The sequence below is a fragment of the Spermophilus citellus genome (genome assembly GCF_964194105.1).
Source record: "Spermophilus citellus genome assembly, chromosome: 3".
Classification (NCBI taxonomy): domain Eukaryota; kingdom Metazoa; phylum Chordata; class Mammalia; order Rodentia; family Sciuridae; genus Spermophilus; species Spermophilus citellus.
Window position 1 is genome coordinate 30,731,433 of NC_138184.1, and position 14,197 is coordinate 30,745,629.

A 14,197-nucleotide genomic window follows, 5' to 3' on the forward strand; every position below is an offset into this window, starting at 1 on the left:
GCTCCTGGGTGAGACCCCAGGAAAGCCAAAGGGGAATTCAACCAACCCAAACAATAAAGCATCCCAATTCCCCATATACACAAGTAAAAGAAAACCCTGAATAAGTGAGGAACAGGAACAGCAAAACAGGAAGTTATAAACAAGGCTCTCAATTCACCATTCTTCACCGAAGAATGCACAAACACAGAGCCCTTTCTTCAGGGTGAGATTCCATAATGCAAACCTGGGCAAATAACTCCCTCTCCTTGGGGTGAATGACAAGGCTGACTTTACCTTAAGAGCACCACAAAGTTCAACCGTGTCTGCATCATCAACCACAGTTATTCGGAAATTGGGGGTTTGCAGAAGTTCTTTGAAGAGAAGGCCATTCTCCATGATTTTGCTGCCTATTGAAAAGTTGGGGAAAAAAATAAATTAGGAACAATCTCCAATCTTCATCTTCACACCTGATAGTGGTTAAAACCCTGTTAATATAAAAGCAACATGTTGATCACAAAACAATTTAGAAAATGCATAGGAGCAGAAATAGAAAATAGACATTCCATAATTCCCCAGCATCATTTACAATTTGACATACAACTTTAATTTATTGAATGTGAATAGAGTTTTTCTCAAAATTGGGTATGTAGCTGGGCAGAGTGGCGCATGTCTGTAATCCCAGTGGATTGGGAAGCTGAGGCAGGAGGATTGTGAGTTCAAAGCCAGCCTCAGCAAAAAAGTGAGGTGCTAAGCAACTCAGTAAAACCTCATCTCTAAATAAAATACAAAATAGGGCTGGGAAGGTGTCTCAGTGGTTGAGTGCCCCTGAGCTCAATCCCCAGTACTGTCCCCCAATCCTCCCCCCCAAAAAAAATTGGGTTTGAAACATTTATGGGTTTTAAAATCTGCTTTCCCTGCTGGATATGGTGGCGCATGCCAGAGATTTGGGAGACTGAGGCAGGAGGATGGAAATTTGGAGGACAATCTCAGCAATTTAGAGAAATCTTGTCTCACAACAAAAAGGGCTGGGGATGTAGCTCAGTGATAAAGCACCCCTGGGTTCAATTCTTAGTATCAAATGAGGGTACATGCGTATGTGCGCGCACACACACATACAAATGCTTCCCCTAAATTTTGGATGATGGGAATGCAGTCAAAGAGTACTTGTTTTTGTTCCTGCTATACTCTCTTCCTTTGGGATAGTTCCTGGACCATGCAGAAAGTTCAGTGGTTTTCATATACTTATCTTTATTTACTTGTTTTGGAGACCCATGAGTAAAAAGCAAAACAAAACTAAAATCTTACACCTAAAGCTTCATGTGAAACCTGTTCTGGCTGGTGGGGTGCAGGTGGGACTCACTAAATCCACCCTCCCCTGGGCTCTGAAATCAGGATCAAAAGACTTGCCAATCAAGTTCCAGTTCCCAAGTCAAAGACTCCACACAGTTGGCAGAAAGCATGCTGAGGACTTGGGCTCTGCCTGCCTCCAGCCAGGAGCCCAGCAGTTCCCAAGCTTGCTTGCACATTATAGTCACCTGGGGATCTTTAATAACTCCAGCACCCAGGCCACATCTTAGACCAATTAAATCACAATCTCTGGGGCTGGAGATGTGGCTCAAGCGGTAGCGCGCTCGCCTGGCATGCGTGCGGCCCGGGTTCGATCCTCAGCACCACATACAAACAAAGATGTTGTGTCCGCCAATAACTAAAAAAAATAAATAAATATTAAAAAATTCTCTCTCACTCTCTCTTTAAAAAAAAAAAAATCACAATCTCTGGAGTGGAGCAGGCATCCATAATTTTTGAGGCTCCCTAGATAATTCCAATAGGAAAACAAGTTTGCAAACCTTTGATCTAGCCTCTTCTAGCTTCAGTTTCCTCGTGAGTAAAAATGCTATGGCACTCTCAGGATGGTGGCGAAGAATCACATATGAAAACTGCCATGGTTGTAACAACACTCAAAGATCACATAAGATGATTATGGAGTCAGCTGACTTTGCATGGTTATGATTATGCTCTTCTACATTGACAGACAGGGAAACAAAGGCCCAAAGGGGGTTTACCAACTTGCCATGGTCACCCAGCTAATAGGAGACAGCCTAAATTCTAACCCATATGCTGCTTCAGTTCCGGGGCCCAAGCTCCAACTCTATGCTATGCCACATCTGAGGTGTGGGAAGAGAGAAGATGAGCGACAAACACCACAATCAGATTTCTACACCTCCAAGGCAGGAAAAAAAAAAAAAAAGCAGGTGTCAAACAATTAAAATTACAGTCAGAAGGGATACAATGTAAAAATCATCCAGGGGAGGTAGAAAGAGAGGATAGGATGTAGATGAAATAAGACTGGCCAGGAATCAATCATTTTGAAGATGAGTGATGGGTACATTGGGTTCATGGTATTGTTCTTCCTATTTTTTTTAATGTTCCATAATAAAACATTTAAAATGCCGACATCTAATAGATGGAAATCCATTTCCTATTCTACAGGCATTACAGTTATCGATTATTCAGCCAGTTTTACCTTTTTCATATATTGTCACTGTGCCAGTTTGAGCAAGCTGTCCTCTTCCTCTTTTTGGACAGTCCACCAGGCCTTGTAGATGATTCTGTGCAACACTATTTCATTATGTGGTTGGTAAACCAACCCTGGCACCATAGCACATTACCTCCGTACCATACCTCTCCACCACCTCACCATACACCTCTGCTCAATGGGAGGGATGCTCATGAGCACCACAGATGAGCCCTTCTCAAGTCACTTTCATCCAGCTCTCTGCAGCTGGAAGCCTGAGTTGCGGCTGAGAGCAACCTGAGGAATGGGCAGAAAGAAGTGAGCTCTCTGTTTGCCATGCATATGGGCAGGGGCTGTGGGCTCCTCTGTGGCTATGGGTAAAGGTATCTATCAGAGATGGGCTTGACTTACGGCACCCTCACATTTTCTCAAATGTACATTTTAAAATTTATTATTTTAATTGTGAATAAGGGAGCACTAACTTTATTATTATTACCAGTCACATGTGGCAAGCAGGGACCCAGGCCACCTACACGGTACAGGCAGTACCCAAGAGCCATGTGAGGGGCTGCCCCAAAATTGAACATAAACCAAAAGACAGGAAAATCCTCGGTCACACCAAGTTGTAGAGATCATCCACTGATTTAATAAAACTCCCTCCAAACCCTCATTTCTGCCTACAATTTCAGGTTTGTTTGCTGGGAAGTTCCTGTTTCCTGGATATATTCCTGGGCCTGATACATAATAGGCTTTGAAAAACCTTTGTGGAATGAGAAGTATCAAATTTTAAAGGTAAACCCCCAAGAGCAAAGGGAGCTCTTACCACAAGGGGGCACCATCACTCACCACGACAGAACATCTAAAACTAAAAGACACTCAAAATCGTGCCATTTGTCTTCTTCCTGATAGAAGACACAGTGGGTCAAGATTTCTGAATCTACCATATTTAAAAATTAGCTGGTCCCAAAGGTCATCAAGAAAGGATATCTGGAGAATCACAGTGCAATTATCAGGTACGTGGAAGTCACTGTTGATACGATACTATCTAATCCGAATTCAAGTCTCACCAACCACTCAGTGCTTTTTCTTTTTTTCTTTTGGTACCAGGAGTTGAACCTAGAGGCACTTAACCACTGAGCCACATCCCCCCTTTTTTATATTTTATTTTGAGGCAGGGTCTCGCTGAGTAGCTTAGGGCCTCACTTAATTGCTGGGGCTGGCTTTGAATGGATGATCCTCCTGCCTTAGTCTCCTGGGCTGCTGGGATTACAGGTGTGTGCCACCGCACCCAGTGCTGTCTTTTTATTTTTTTAATTTAAATGTTTATTTTTTAGTTGTAGTTAGACACAATACCTTTATCTTATTTATTTTTATGTGGTGCTGAGGATCAAACCCAGGGCCTCACACATACTAGGTGAACGCTCTACCACTGAGCCACAACCCCAGCCCCACCAGTGCTATTTTTTAAAGCAACCATCCCTCCCAGCCCAGGGTCCCACTCAGGATCCTGCACTGCAGCTAGTGGTTGTCATGGCTCTCTAGTGTCTTAATCTGGGACACTCCATTAGCTCTTCATTGTCTTTGATGACATTGACATTTTTAAAATTAATTAATTAATTTTAATTAGGTATATATGACAGCAGAATGCATTTTTAATTCATTGTACAAAATTGTACTAAACTTTTCATTTCTCTGGTTGTACATGGTGTAGCATCACACCATATGTACAGCCATACATGGACCTTGAGTAACGATGTCCATCTCATCACCATCTTTCCTGCTCCCATGTCCCACCATCCCTCCCTTTTGCCCAAAATTCCTCCATTTTTCCCATCCCCACCCCACCCCCCATTATAGATTAGCATCCACTTATCAGAAAGAGCATTCAGCCTTTGGTTTTTGGGATTGACTTACTTTGCTTAGCATGATATTCTCCATCCATTTACCTGCAATATTGACATTATTTTTATACCTTTATTTATTTTCTGTGGTTCTGAGGATCGAACCCAGTGCCTCACACATGCTAGGCAAGCGCTCTGCCACTGAGCTACAGTCCCAGTCTCGACACTGACATTTTGAACAGTGTGGGCTGGTTGTTTTGTAACTCATCGCTTACTTTGGGCTTGTCTGATATTTCCTCATTTTAAAATCTAGGTTATATAAAGCAATTTTTTAAATATCACCTTCCTGTTCTACCTCACTGCCAACGTTTTGCTTAGCTGAGCTCAGACTGGTTGGTAACTGGGTCACTAGTGTCAGGCACAGTCTAACCCGCAGGGAAGACAGAAGCCTTAGGCAAATAAAAAACAAAGGCAAAGAGATGTGACTTCTGAGCATTTGTCTGTCTTGACAAACCAAAAGTCCTCATGCACCCAGCCAGAAACTTTCCTCCAGCTGACAGGGGGAGCTGGGGAAGGTGAACATCCTGCCAAAATATGCAGGTGGATACAAGGTTTAAATCAGGGACTGTAAATGAATTCCCAGGCTTATAGGAAAATCGAATAATCAGTCATTTCCAACCAACTGGGAAAGGTTTATTGGCAAATAGGATTGAGTTGGAACAGCCAGTTTTCTTTTTTTGGGGGAAAAAAGTAATTACATCATTTCACAGGCTATATTAAATTTGCAGATGGATAATAGAATTAACTATGAAAGAATAAACCACACATACATATACTAGTTCAGTATATGGACAGTGAATTATGCTAGTAGGTACTAGTGTACATGTATAAGTAAATTATTTTCTGGAAGGATATTTAGAAACTGCTAAGTGATTCCCTTTGGGAAGAGGGTGTTTGATGGGAAATTAAAATCTTAGTTCTTATTTTCCATTTTCTCATACTGTTTGAATTTTTCTTTTTTTTTAAAACCTGTGTCTATATACCTACACAGGTAAATAGGCCATTCTTGGCTTCTTCTGTTGGGGTTTAGAAAATGATACCCCCAAACTACGCCATTTTGGACTTAAAAGTTAAGAGACCTGGGGATCAATGACACAGGGAAGGGCTTCCCTAAATTCCCTCATCAATCCAAAGACAGGATCTGCCAAAGAGGAACACAGTTGCTTTGAAATCTCCTTACTGAAATGCCATTAACCACGGAAGATTAAGCTTATATCACAGAGGAGGAGACAGAAAATCAAACTCTACACCCACAGCCCAGGGGAACTTTATCCCAGGCCTCTGTTGGTTCTCTGGGCTCAGTCTCTCCCCTAAAAATCACCTACTCCCCCTCTAAAATTGGAACACCACCCTCCTCCCCTACAAAGAGGGTATTTAAGCCTCAACCATCTGGCCCTTCTTTTGAGTTTTATATTTTGTATGTGCTGTTCAATGCATCCACATCCTTTTTCTTATGTTAATTTATTGCCAGTATGTTTCAGCAGACTAGATTAGCAAACCTTCAGAGGGAAAGTTTCAATTTCCCTGAACTTCTTCATCTGTTCAGTTACCTCTGCTCTTCAAAAAATGTTGCTCAAAAAACTTTTAAATATCCAAATATGAAATTGTTGATGAAATATGATGTGGCTATGAAGATGTATATTAACAGGCTTTAAAAACTGTATATTAAGTGAATAAAGCAATTATAAAACAGTATATGACTTAACGATAAACTAATAGTTTGCATGAGTAGAAAAAATAGAGGTAAAATTTTCATATACCAAATGAAAGTTAAACAAAATAAAGAATGGTTTTCTTTCGGTTACCTCTATTTTTCCTAATGATACAGTGAAGTACCTATATTTTAAAAAATAAAGGCGCCGGGGGCGGTGGTGCACGCCTGTAATACAAGCAGCTCGGGAGGCTGAGGCAGGAGGATCGCGAGTTCAAAGCCAGCCTCAGCAAAATCAAGGTGCTAAGCAACTCAGTGAGACCCTGTCTCTAAATAAAATACAAAATAGGGCTGGGGATGTGGCTCAGTGGTCGAGTGCCCCTGAGTTCAATCCCTAGTACTCCCACCATCCCCACCAAAAAAATAAAAGGGAAAATGCCATGAAACTCTAATTGCCCTACCTATGAACACATGTGAGAATCTAAAGCTACACTTTCCCAATGCCCCATCTCATTCAAGAGAGCCCAGCCCCTCTCTCACAGGCTTCCTTTTCTCATGAATCACATTACTAGTGCATGTGACAAGGGTAGAAGCAAGTTCTGTGGTGGCAGGTAAAACTTGAACCTTTATAAGCAAAGCTTCTAAAAATACAATAATATTACTGTTCCAACAATGAATCCTTTAATATGGCCCACAGGCGCTTGAGATCCCACAAAGCCCTCTCTAAAGGAAATGAGAACTTTCACACCAGAGTGTGAATAATAATGTCTCCACTTCCTAATGTGTAAGAATAGAAAAAGCTCACTATTTCAGGATATAGGAGACCCAAATTTGTGCCTGGGTTCTATACTAGCATGTGACCTTGGGGCAGGTTAACTTATTCTCTGAGACTTGGCTTATTCACCCGGAAATGAGGACCATTCCCAATTTATTACTGTTGTTATTCTTATTGGAATCAGCGAGGACCCAGATACTAGCATTTGTGGGCAAAGAAACAACTGGGTTTCAAAGGCCCAAGAGATCTCCACCATGATGGTAGCCATCTGCTTCTTGGTACCAATAATCTTGCATTTCTGCGTCTAAACTTTGGGGTCATATGGCCTGACATACATTCTGGAAGTTGTTGAAAGACTTCAGTTCTACAGAATGTCTTCCTTCCATAAAACCCCCTCCAATGAATGTCCAGCATAGAGATAAGAGGGGCAGAGAAGAGTCCACTATAGAAAACACCAGAAGTGGAAATGGACATGCTCAAGCACCAAATGCCTGGCTCCTGGGGCCCTTCCTCGGGCAGCCCTTACCAATGGTGGTCTCACAGAACTTCTCCGCAGCCACCTCGCTGGCAATGTTGGCGCCCATCAGCACACTGATGTCAATGCCCATCTTCTCCCGGATGATGTCAGAAATGAGTTTCAGTCCCTCGGGGCCCTCATCTATGCCCTATGAGGATGTCAAGAAGTTAGTAGGGGAACCACCAAATCAAAGAGGCTTGAGTCATTGCTTTATAAGTCATCTAGATTTAGATTACCAACGGTATGCATGACTTGAAAAATCTCTCTTAATTACAAGGGAAAATGTACCGACTGCATAAGTACTGCTTAAAGAATAGTAAGCTGAAGGGAGTAACACAAACCTGTCTTCACCACTCAGGTTAAGAAATAGAACATGATCAACTCCAAGCACCACAAAAAAAAAAAAAAAAAAAAAAAAAGAAGAAGAAAAAAAGAAAGAATAGAACATGACCAAAAATCCCAGAAGTTCCCTTTGTCTCTGCCTTCACCCTCCCCTCCCCTAGACTGAACCACTACCCTGAATGTAGTAGGCATTGCCCTTGCTTTTCCTCATCACTTTGTCACACATAACTTCCCTAAGCAATTTTAAGCCCTTATGCCTCCTTTCAAAAGTCTATATAAATGGAATTGCACGGTTCACCTGGGATATGCTGTTTTGTGCAACATTCTTATTTTAGAGATTTACCCAGGTGGCTACATGAAGGTTCTGGTTCACTTCTGTTCACTGCTACATAGTATTCCAAAATGAATAGTTCACAATTCATTTATCCACTCTATTGCTGATTGACATGTAGGCTATTCCAGTTTACTTTCATAAACATTCACCTATGAACATTCTGGTACAGTCGCTTTAGGGAGTTCATGAGTTTTTTTAATGTCCTGGACTCCACCTCTAGTGGTGTGGTGAAATTTACAAGCTCATCTTTAAAATTTCCCATGCATAAAAACAAAATATATAAGATTACCTAGGAAGCCAATCATATTAAGATAGTTATCAAAATTTTTTGTGAAACTCCAAATTTGCGATCAAGTAATATATGCACTGTTTTATGAACGTACCTAGAAAAAGATGTCATGACAGGTCTCATAATTATTATAATTTTCAAGAAGCAACAAGTGTAAATGGCATCTAGAGAGATTTGAAACTGTTGTAAAGTGATGTGATATGAAAGTCCCTTCAACGGACAACAGAATCATAGGTCCTGCGAACATATTGTTATTGAAACACTGGCTGTGTTTCTAAATATCCATTTCAGTTAGAGGTTAAAGTGAATAAAAATACAAGGTTTTCTTTCCACCATTAAATGCATGAAGCTCTGAGGGTGGTTTGAGAACTTCTGGTTGTTAAAAAAAAAAAACACCTTCTTTAGGACATATACCCAGGAATGGTATTTCCCATTCAATTCAGTTTCCCAGCTAATGCGAAGTGGTGACTCCAAGATGCAGGCTGAGCCCCAGAGTGGGCTACAGGTTGACAGCAGGGCTCATCAGGGCAGCCATCCTCTTGTCACTCCGCTGCTCACCTGCTACCATAGAAAAGCAGCCTTGCACTTGAAGTTGGCCTAAACTAGGCTTCGGACGTTTGCTTTATTTTTTAAAATCACCTTTTTAGGCATCTTTTAAAATGCAAACAAAAAAACTAAAAACTGCCACCACCCTCCCTCCAGCTCCACATCTCAAGCACATCAAAGAGGGAAAGGGACCTCCAGGGAACCAATGTCTAGCCGCGAGTTTCCTGCCCGGTGTGCTCACCAGTTACCTTGATGAGGGTGATCCCCAGTGCTTTCTTGGGTACTCTGCCAGTGATCTCATCGCAGATTTTGTGAATGAACTGGTGGGGGATGACAAACACCAGCAGGTCTGCATCCTGCACAGCCTCGCTGAGATTGGAGACGGCGACCTGCAGCGATGAGGAGGAACAGTTACTCCTCTGCCTACCCGGCAAGATTTCTTTCCCTATTCCTTTAGCAGATATGGAGGACTGAGACATTGCCTTTCTTTCTAGGAAAAGTGCCCCTAAATTTCCTTTTAAAAGCTGCTCGTCACATTTTATTTTATTTTATTTATTTATTTTTGGTATTGGGGATTGTACTCATGGATGCTGTACCACCAAGATACACCCGCAGCCCTCTTTTTATTTTTTGAGACAAGGTCTTGCAAAGTTTCCCAGGCTGGCTTTGAACTTGTGATCCTCATGCCTCAGCCTCCCGAGTCACTGGGATTACAGGGACTTGCCTAGCTGCTGCTTACATTTTAATGTGAAAGTTTGGTGAATTTGGCCCCTCCCTCACTCCAGGGAGGGTCCTAAACCGTGGTCAAGCCAATTAAACAGAGGCAACAAGAAGCCAGCAGATGCTTGCTGGGGCTGGTGGGGAAGAGCTGCTTCCTTCCTCTTCTGAGCTGGCTAAGGGTCTTTTCCTGGAACAGTGTGGGATGCTGTTGTGAAGACTGGAATGAATGCAATCATTTTAGAAATAGGAGAACCCAGGCCAAGAGGCTCCCAGGGGGATGAAGGCAACTCTGTGGAAGGCAGAGGAGAAAACAGGGCCTTGCTGGTATTTTTTAAGCCAATGCACCTGAAACCAGCCCTACCTGGATTTTTTTAGTTGCGAGAACCCAAACATTCTGTCTTAGCTTAAGCTGGTTTGAACAGCAACATAAAGGATCAACTGCCCACAGAGCACATCACAGCCCAAGGCTTAGCACTTTAAGCTTTCCTGGTTTGCTCACAGGCAGGGAAGGCCTTTCTTCTTCAAAGGCGTTGTCCAGACTGGTAATTTAGGCTGGGCAGCCACAAGTGATCAGGATTGATTACCAATGCTGGGGTTCAGAAAATGATCCCCACCAAGTGAAGGTCTTAGAAGCAGCCTCAAAAGCAAAGTTTTTCCCTGATCTTTTCCTTTCCTCTTATATCTCACCCTTCATCTCACCACCCATCCCCAGGAAAGCCAAGAAAACTAGAATTTCTTTTCACCCAGATTACCTAGAGTGGACAGGTACCCCAGGAGACTGAGGCTAGAGGAGGATCTCTGGAGCCCAGGAGTTCAGAGTCAGCCTGGGCAATATGGTGAGACCCTGTCTCTTAAAAACAAAACAGAACAACAACAACCTCTTCCCCAAAGCCAGTCAAAGAAACCAGAATCCCTTTTCCCCAAAGTCATTCATAAGACCTTAAAAATACTACTCTAGCTCCCCACTTCTTGCTGGACAGGAAGAAATTCTTTGACTTACCTTATGACAGTAGGTCTGGCTGGATCTCATGCTCTCCCATTATTAGACTGCACCCCCCTTTTTTGGCCCAATCTTCCCCACTACCCAGGACTGGAGAACAAACCCAGGGGCACTCAACCACTTTTATTTTGAGGCAGGGTTTTGCTAAGTTGACCAAGCTGGCCTTAAATTTGTGACCCTCCTGCCTCAGCCTCCTGAGTAGCTAGGATTACAGGTGTGCACCCTGGTATCCAGCTCCTATCATATGGACATGACGGTCCATGCTTTACTGAACTTAAGATTGAAAATGCATAGTTTACCATGGCACTTCTGGTCTTCAATCTAAAAGGTCTGTGTCATATAAAATGATACAGAATAAATTTGTTACACTTTTCTCTTGTTAGCCTGTCTAATGTTAAAAAGGTGTCAGCCATGACTCTCCATGGTGAGCAGGAAAAGGGTCACCTCTCTTCATGTCCCTACAGCAGCAATCCATCTGCTTTTATCAGTTCCCTTGGACCTGGAATTTCTACTCCTACCACAAAGCCCTCAAAGGCAAAGCTCATGCCCTTGCCTGTACCCCTCCACAGCCTCTGCCATGAGTCTGATTCCTCATTTCCCCTTGAGTTACTACCCTTGGTTAGGTGGAGGTTTATGCTCCCTACTCTTGCTTCTCATATGGAACCACCTGATGGTCTGAATTTTAATTAAACATTCCTACTTCTCTGGACCTACTGTTTCTTTAACTTCCCATCCTCTTCTAACACACACACAATCCTCCCTTTCCTCCTTTTAGGGGTATTTTCAACATGACAAAATGGGAAAGCCCCCATCAAAGAGAAAGGAGGTGGGTTGGAAGTTCTGAGTCACATGCCTACAATCGACCAGCTGTGTAACCTCTGGCAATGACTTAGCTCCACTGACCTTGGTTACTTCCTATGTAAAATAGGGATAGGAATTCCCTTTGCCACCTACTGCCAGCTATTTCAAAATAGGTTATATAAATGACAGTGTTTTAAAACTACAAAGACCTGAACAAACAAAAGGGATCCGTTAGGCTGGGCATGGTGGTGCACACCTGCAACCCCGGCAGCTTGGGAGGCTAAGGCAGTGGGGTTTGCAAGTTCGAGGTCAGCCTCAGCATCTTAGTGAGACCCTGTCTCAAAATAAAAAAATTTTAAAAAGAGCTGGAGAGGTGGCTCAGTAGTAGAGTGCCTCTGGGTTCAATCCCTCGTACTACAAAAAAAAAAAAAAAGAAAAAGAAAAGAAAAGAGAGAGAGAGAGAGAGAGAGAGAGAGAGAGAGAGAGATATCATTGATCAGAAAAATGTGCTTGCTTCCTATAAATCTGCAACTTTTAAGAAGTCAGCCTGTTCCCATACCCCTTATTCAAAATTTTTCAAGGAAGCTGCTTGAGAAATCAGGATTTCCTCCTCTTTTATTTCCCTCTTAAATAAATCAAATATGAACCTGCAGGAGGAAGAACCTTCAGGACAATACAACTGGGGCTCAGCAGCATGTGAAGATGTCCTTCTGTTCCCCTTGGTGGGACAATTGGGGTTGAACCTATAGAAGCCATAAGCAACACAAGCTGCATTTGTGTGGCCTGCCCGGCACACTCACACAACACTATTGTTCTCCTCACAGCCTCACAACCAGCGCTCTTCAGCTAACAAAGTAGTTTGAATCTCATCTTTCTATTACTAAGCCTGCCTCCTGCCTCCTGCTCTGAACATCCTCAAGCTGCTGCTTTAGAAAAGCTGACTGAGTTTGTGAGCCTCCTGCCAAAAATTTTTCTAAGGAGGTCCATTGTTAAAGACCCTGAAATATATTAGGAGAGACAACCCAGAACCACAGAGCTTGCCTGTCAGTGGCAAGCAGGACAAATACATCAGAACAAAGGCATCAGAGCTGGTTGTTTAACGCCTGGATTTTCAGGAGTCCAGTGCTCTCCATCCAAGTTAATAAAAACACAACTATGGGGCTGAGGCTGAGGCTCAGTGGTAGAGCGCTTGCCTTGGATGTATGAGGCACTGGGTTTGATCCTCAGCACCACATAAAAATAAAGAAAGATATTGTGTGTCCACCTACAACTAGAAAGATATTTTTTAAAAAAACAAAAAAACTATGAACAAAAATCACTGAAAACAAACTAGGCATAGTGGTACACACCTATAATCCCACTACTTGGGAGGCTGATGCAGGAGGATCATGAGTTCAAGGGCAGCCTCAGCAACTAAGCCAGGTCCTAAGCAACTTTGTAAGATCCTGTCTCAAAATAAAAAATAAAAAGGGCTGGGGGAATGTAGCTCAGTGGTAAAGCAACCCTGAGTTCAATCCTGGGTATTAAAAAAGAAAAAGAAGAAAAAAAAAAAAAAGGGCTGGGTGTAATAAAATGCCCCTTGGTTCAATCTCTAGTTTAAAAAAATAATAATGGAAAACAAACTGATAAAGTCTGTGCGGACAAATCTGACATTTCTTTTATATCCTCTGGAGGAGTTACACTGTGCATTGTGTGCTAATAAGCTCCTACACATTGTCAACATGTTATGTGCAGCTACCAGAGCCATACCCGCTTCTTATCCTAGCAGATGAACCTTCCGACCCTCCCTTGATGCCATTTTATGGACTTTAAAGCTAACTGAGATTAAAAGCCTCTCCATTCATTTATAACTATAAACAGATACACTGGATCAAATTTGGGGGGGCAGGGGAGTATATGTAGAAAAATAAGAACTATTTGCAATCCCAGAAACTAGAAATAATCACCATCAATATTTTGGTACATTGCTGTCCAGGACTTTCTGAGCCTATGGAAATATCTGACAATGGTTGGGTGCCATGGCACACGCCTGTAATCCCAGGGGCTCCAGAGGCTGAGACAGGAGGATCGCAAGTTCAAAGCCAGCCTCCGTAATGGTGAGGTGCTAAGTAATTTATTGAGACTCTGTCTCTAAATAAAATACAAAAAAGGGCTGAGATGTGGCTCAGTGGTTAAGTGCCCCTGAGCGCAATCCCCAGTCGTCCCCCCCCAACCAAAGAAAGAAAGAAATATCTGAAAATGTAGAAGTGAAGTGATAGCCTTACATATTTTTAAATATAGTATTATGAGATTTCTGCTATCATTCAAATGAACATTTTCCCCCCAAATCCATGAACCTTCTCATATCAGTATGATCATAATGATAATAATGATAATCCAAAGAAGAGATACCAACACTGTCATCATTTTTATCTGATCTCTTAGAACCATTAAAATTATTTCGAGCTCAAGTCTGTATGAATCTACCTGCAGACTCAGTTTTGAAAACTAACAAAAGTGGAACACAGTTAAGATAGTCTGACTGCTGTGGACTAGGTGGCCCGGATCTGTCACCAGTTTGCTGACTGGACACAAGAACAAACTCACCCACATCCTCTGGGAAACAGGTATTCAGATTAAACACAGTACTGTGAGTCAAACATAGCAGAGTAGTGCCTGGGGCATGGCGGAGGCTCAAAATACTGTCATTTCCTTCTGTTCTCCTAACCTCACTTTCAGCTAGACCTCAGGTAAAATTCATGTCCTCAGCTCTACATGCAGAAAATTGATCCTTGGGCACAGGCAACTTCATCTGATGATTTTTATAAAAACATGCCACTGTTGGTAA

General features: G+C 42.4%; 1 protein-coding gene across 2 annotated transcripts in view; it reads right to left on the minus strand.

Moving 5' to 3' along the window:
* GPD1L (glycerol-3-phosphate dehydrogenase 1 like) overlaps window positions 1–14,197 on the minus strand; it is a 50,496-nt gene that overhangs the window by 12,390 nt on the left and 23,909 nt on the right. For both annotated transcript variants that reach the window (XM_081284011.1, XM_081284012.1), the window contains exons 3-5: window positions 9,098–9,238; window positions 7,348–7,486; window positions 274–386 (exon numbers count right to left, since the gene is read on the minus strand). In XM_081284011.1, coding sequence (XP_081140137.1) covers window positions 274–386; window positions 7,348–7,486; window positions 9,098–9,238 — 393 coding nt within the window. The remainder of the gene's footprint in view (window positions 1–273; window positions 387–7,347; window positions 7,487–9,097; window positions 9,239–14,197) is intronic.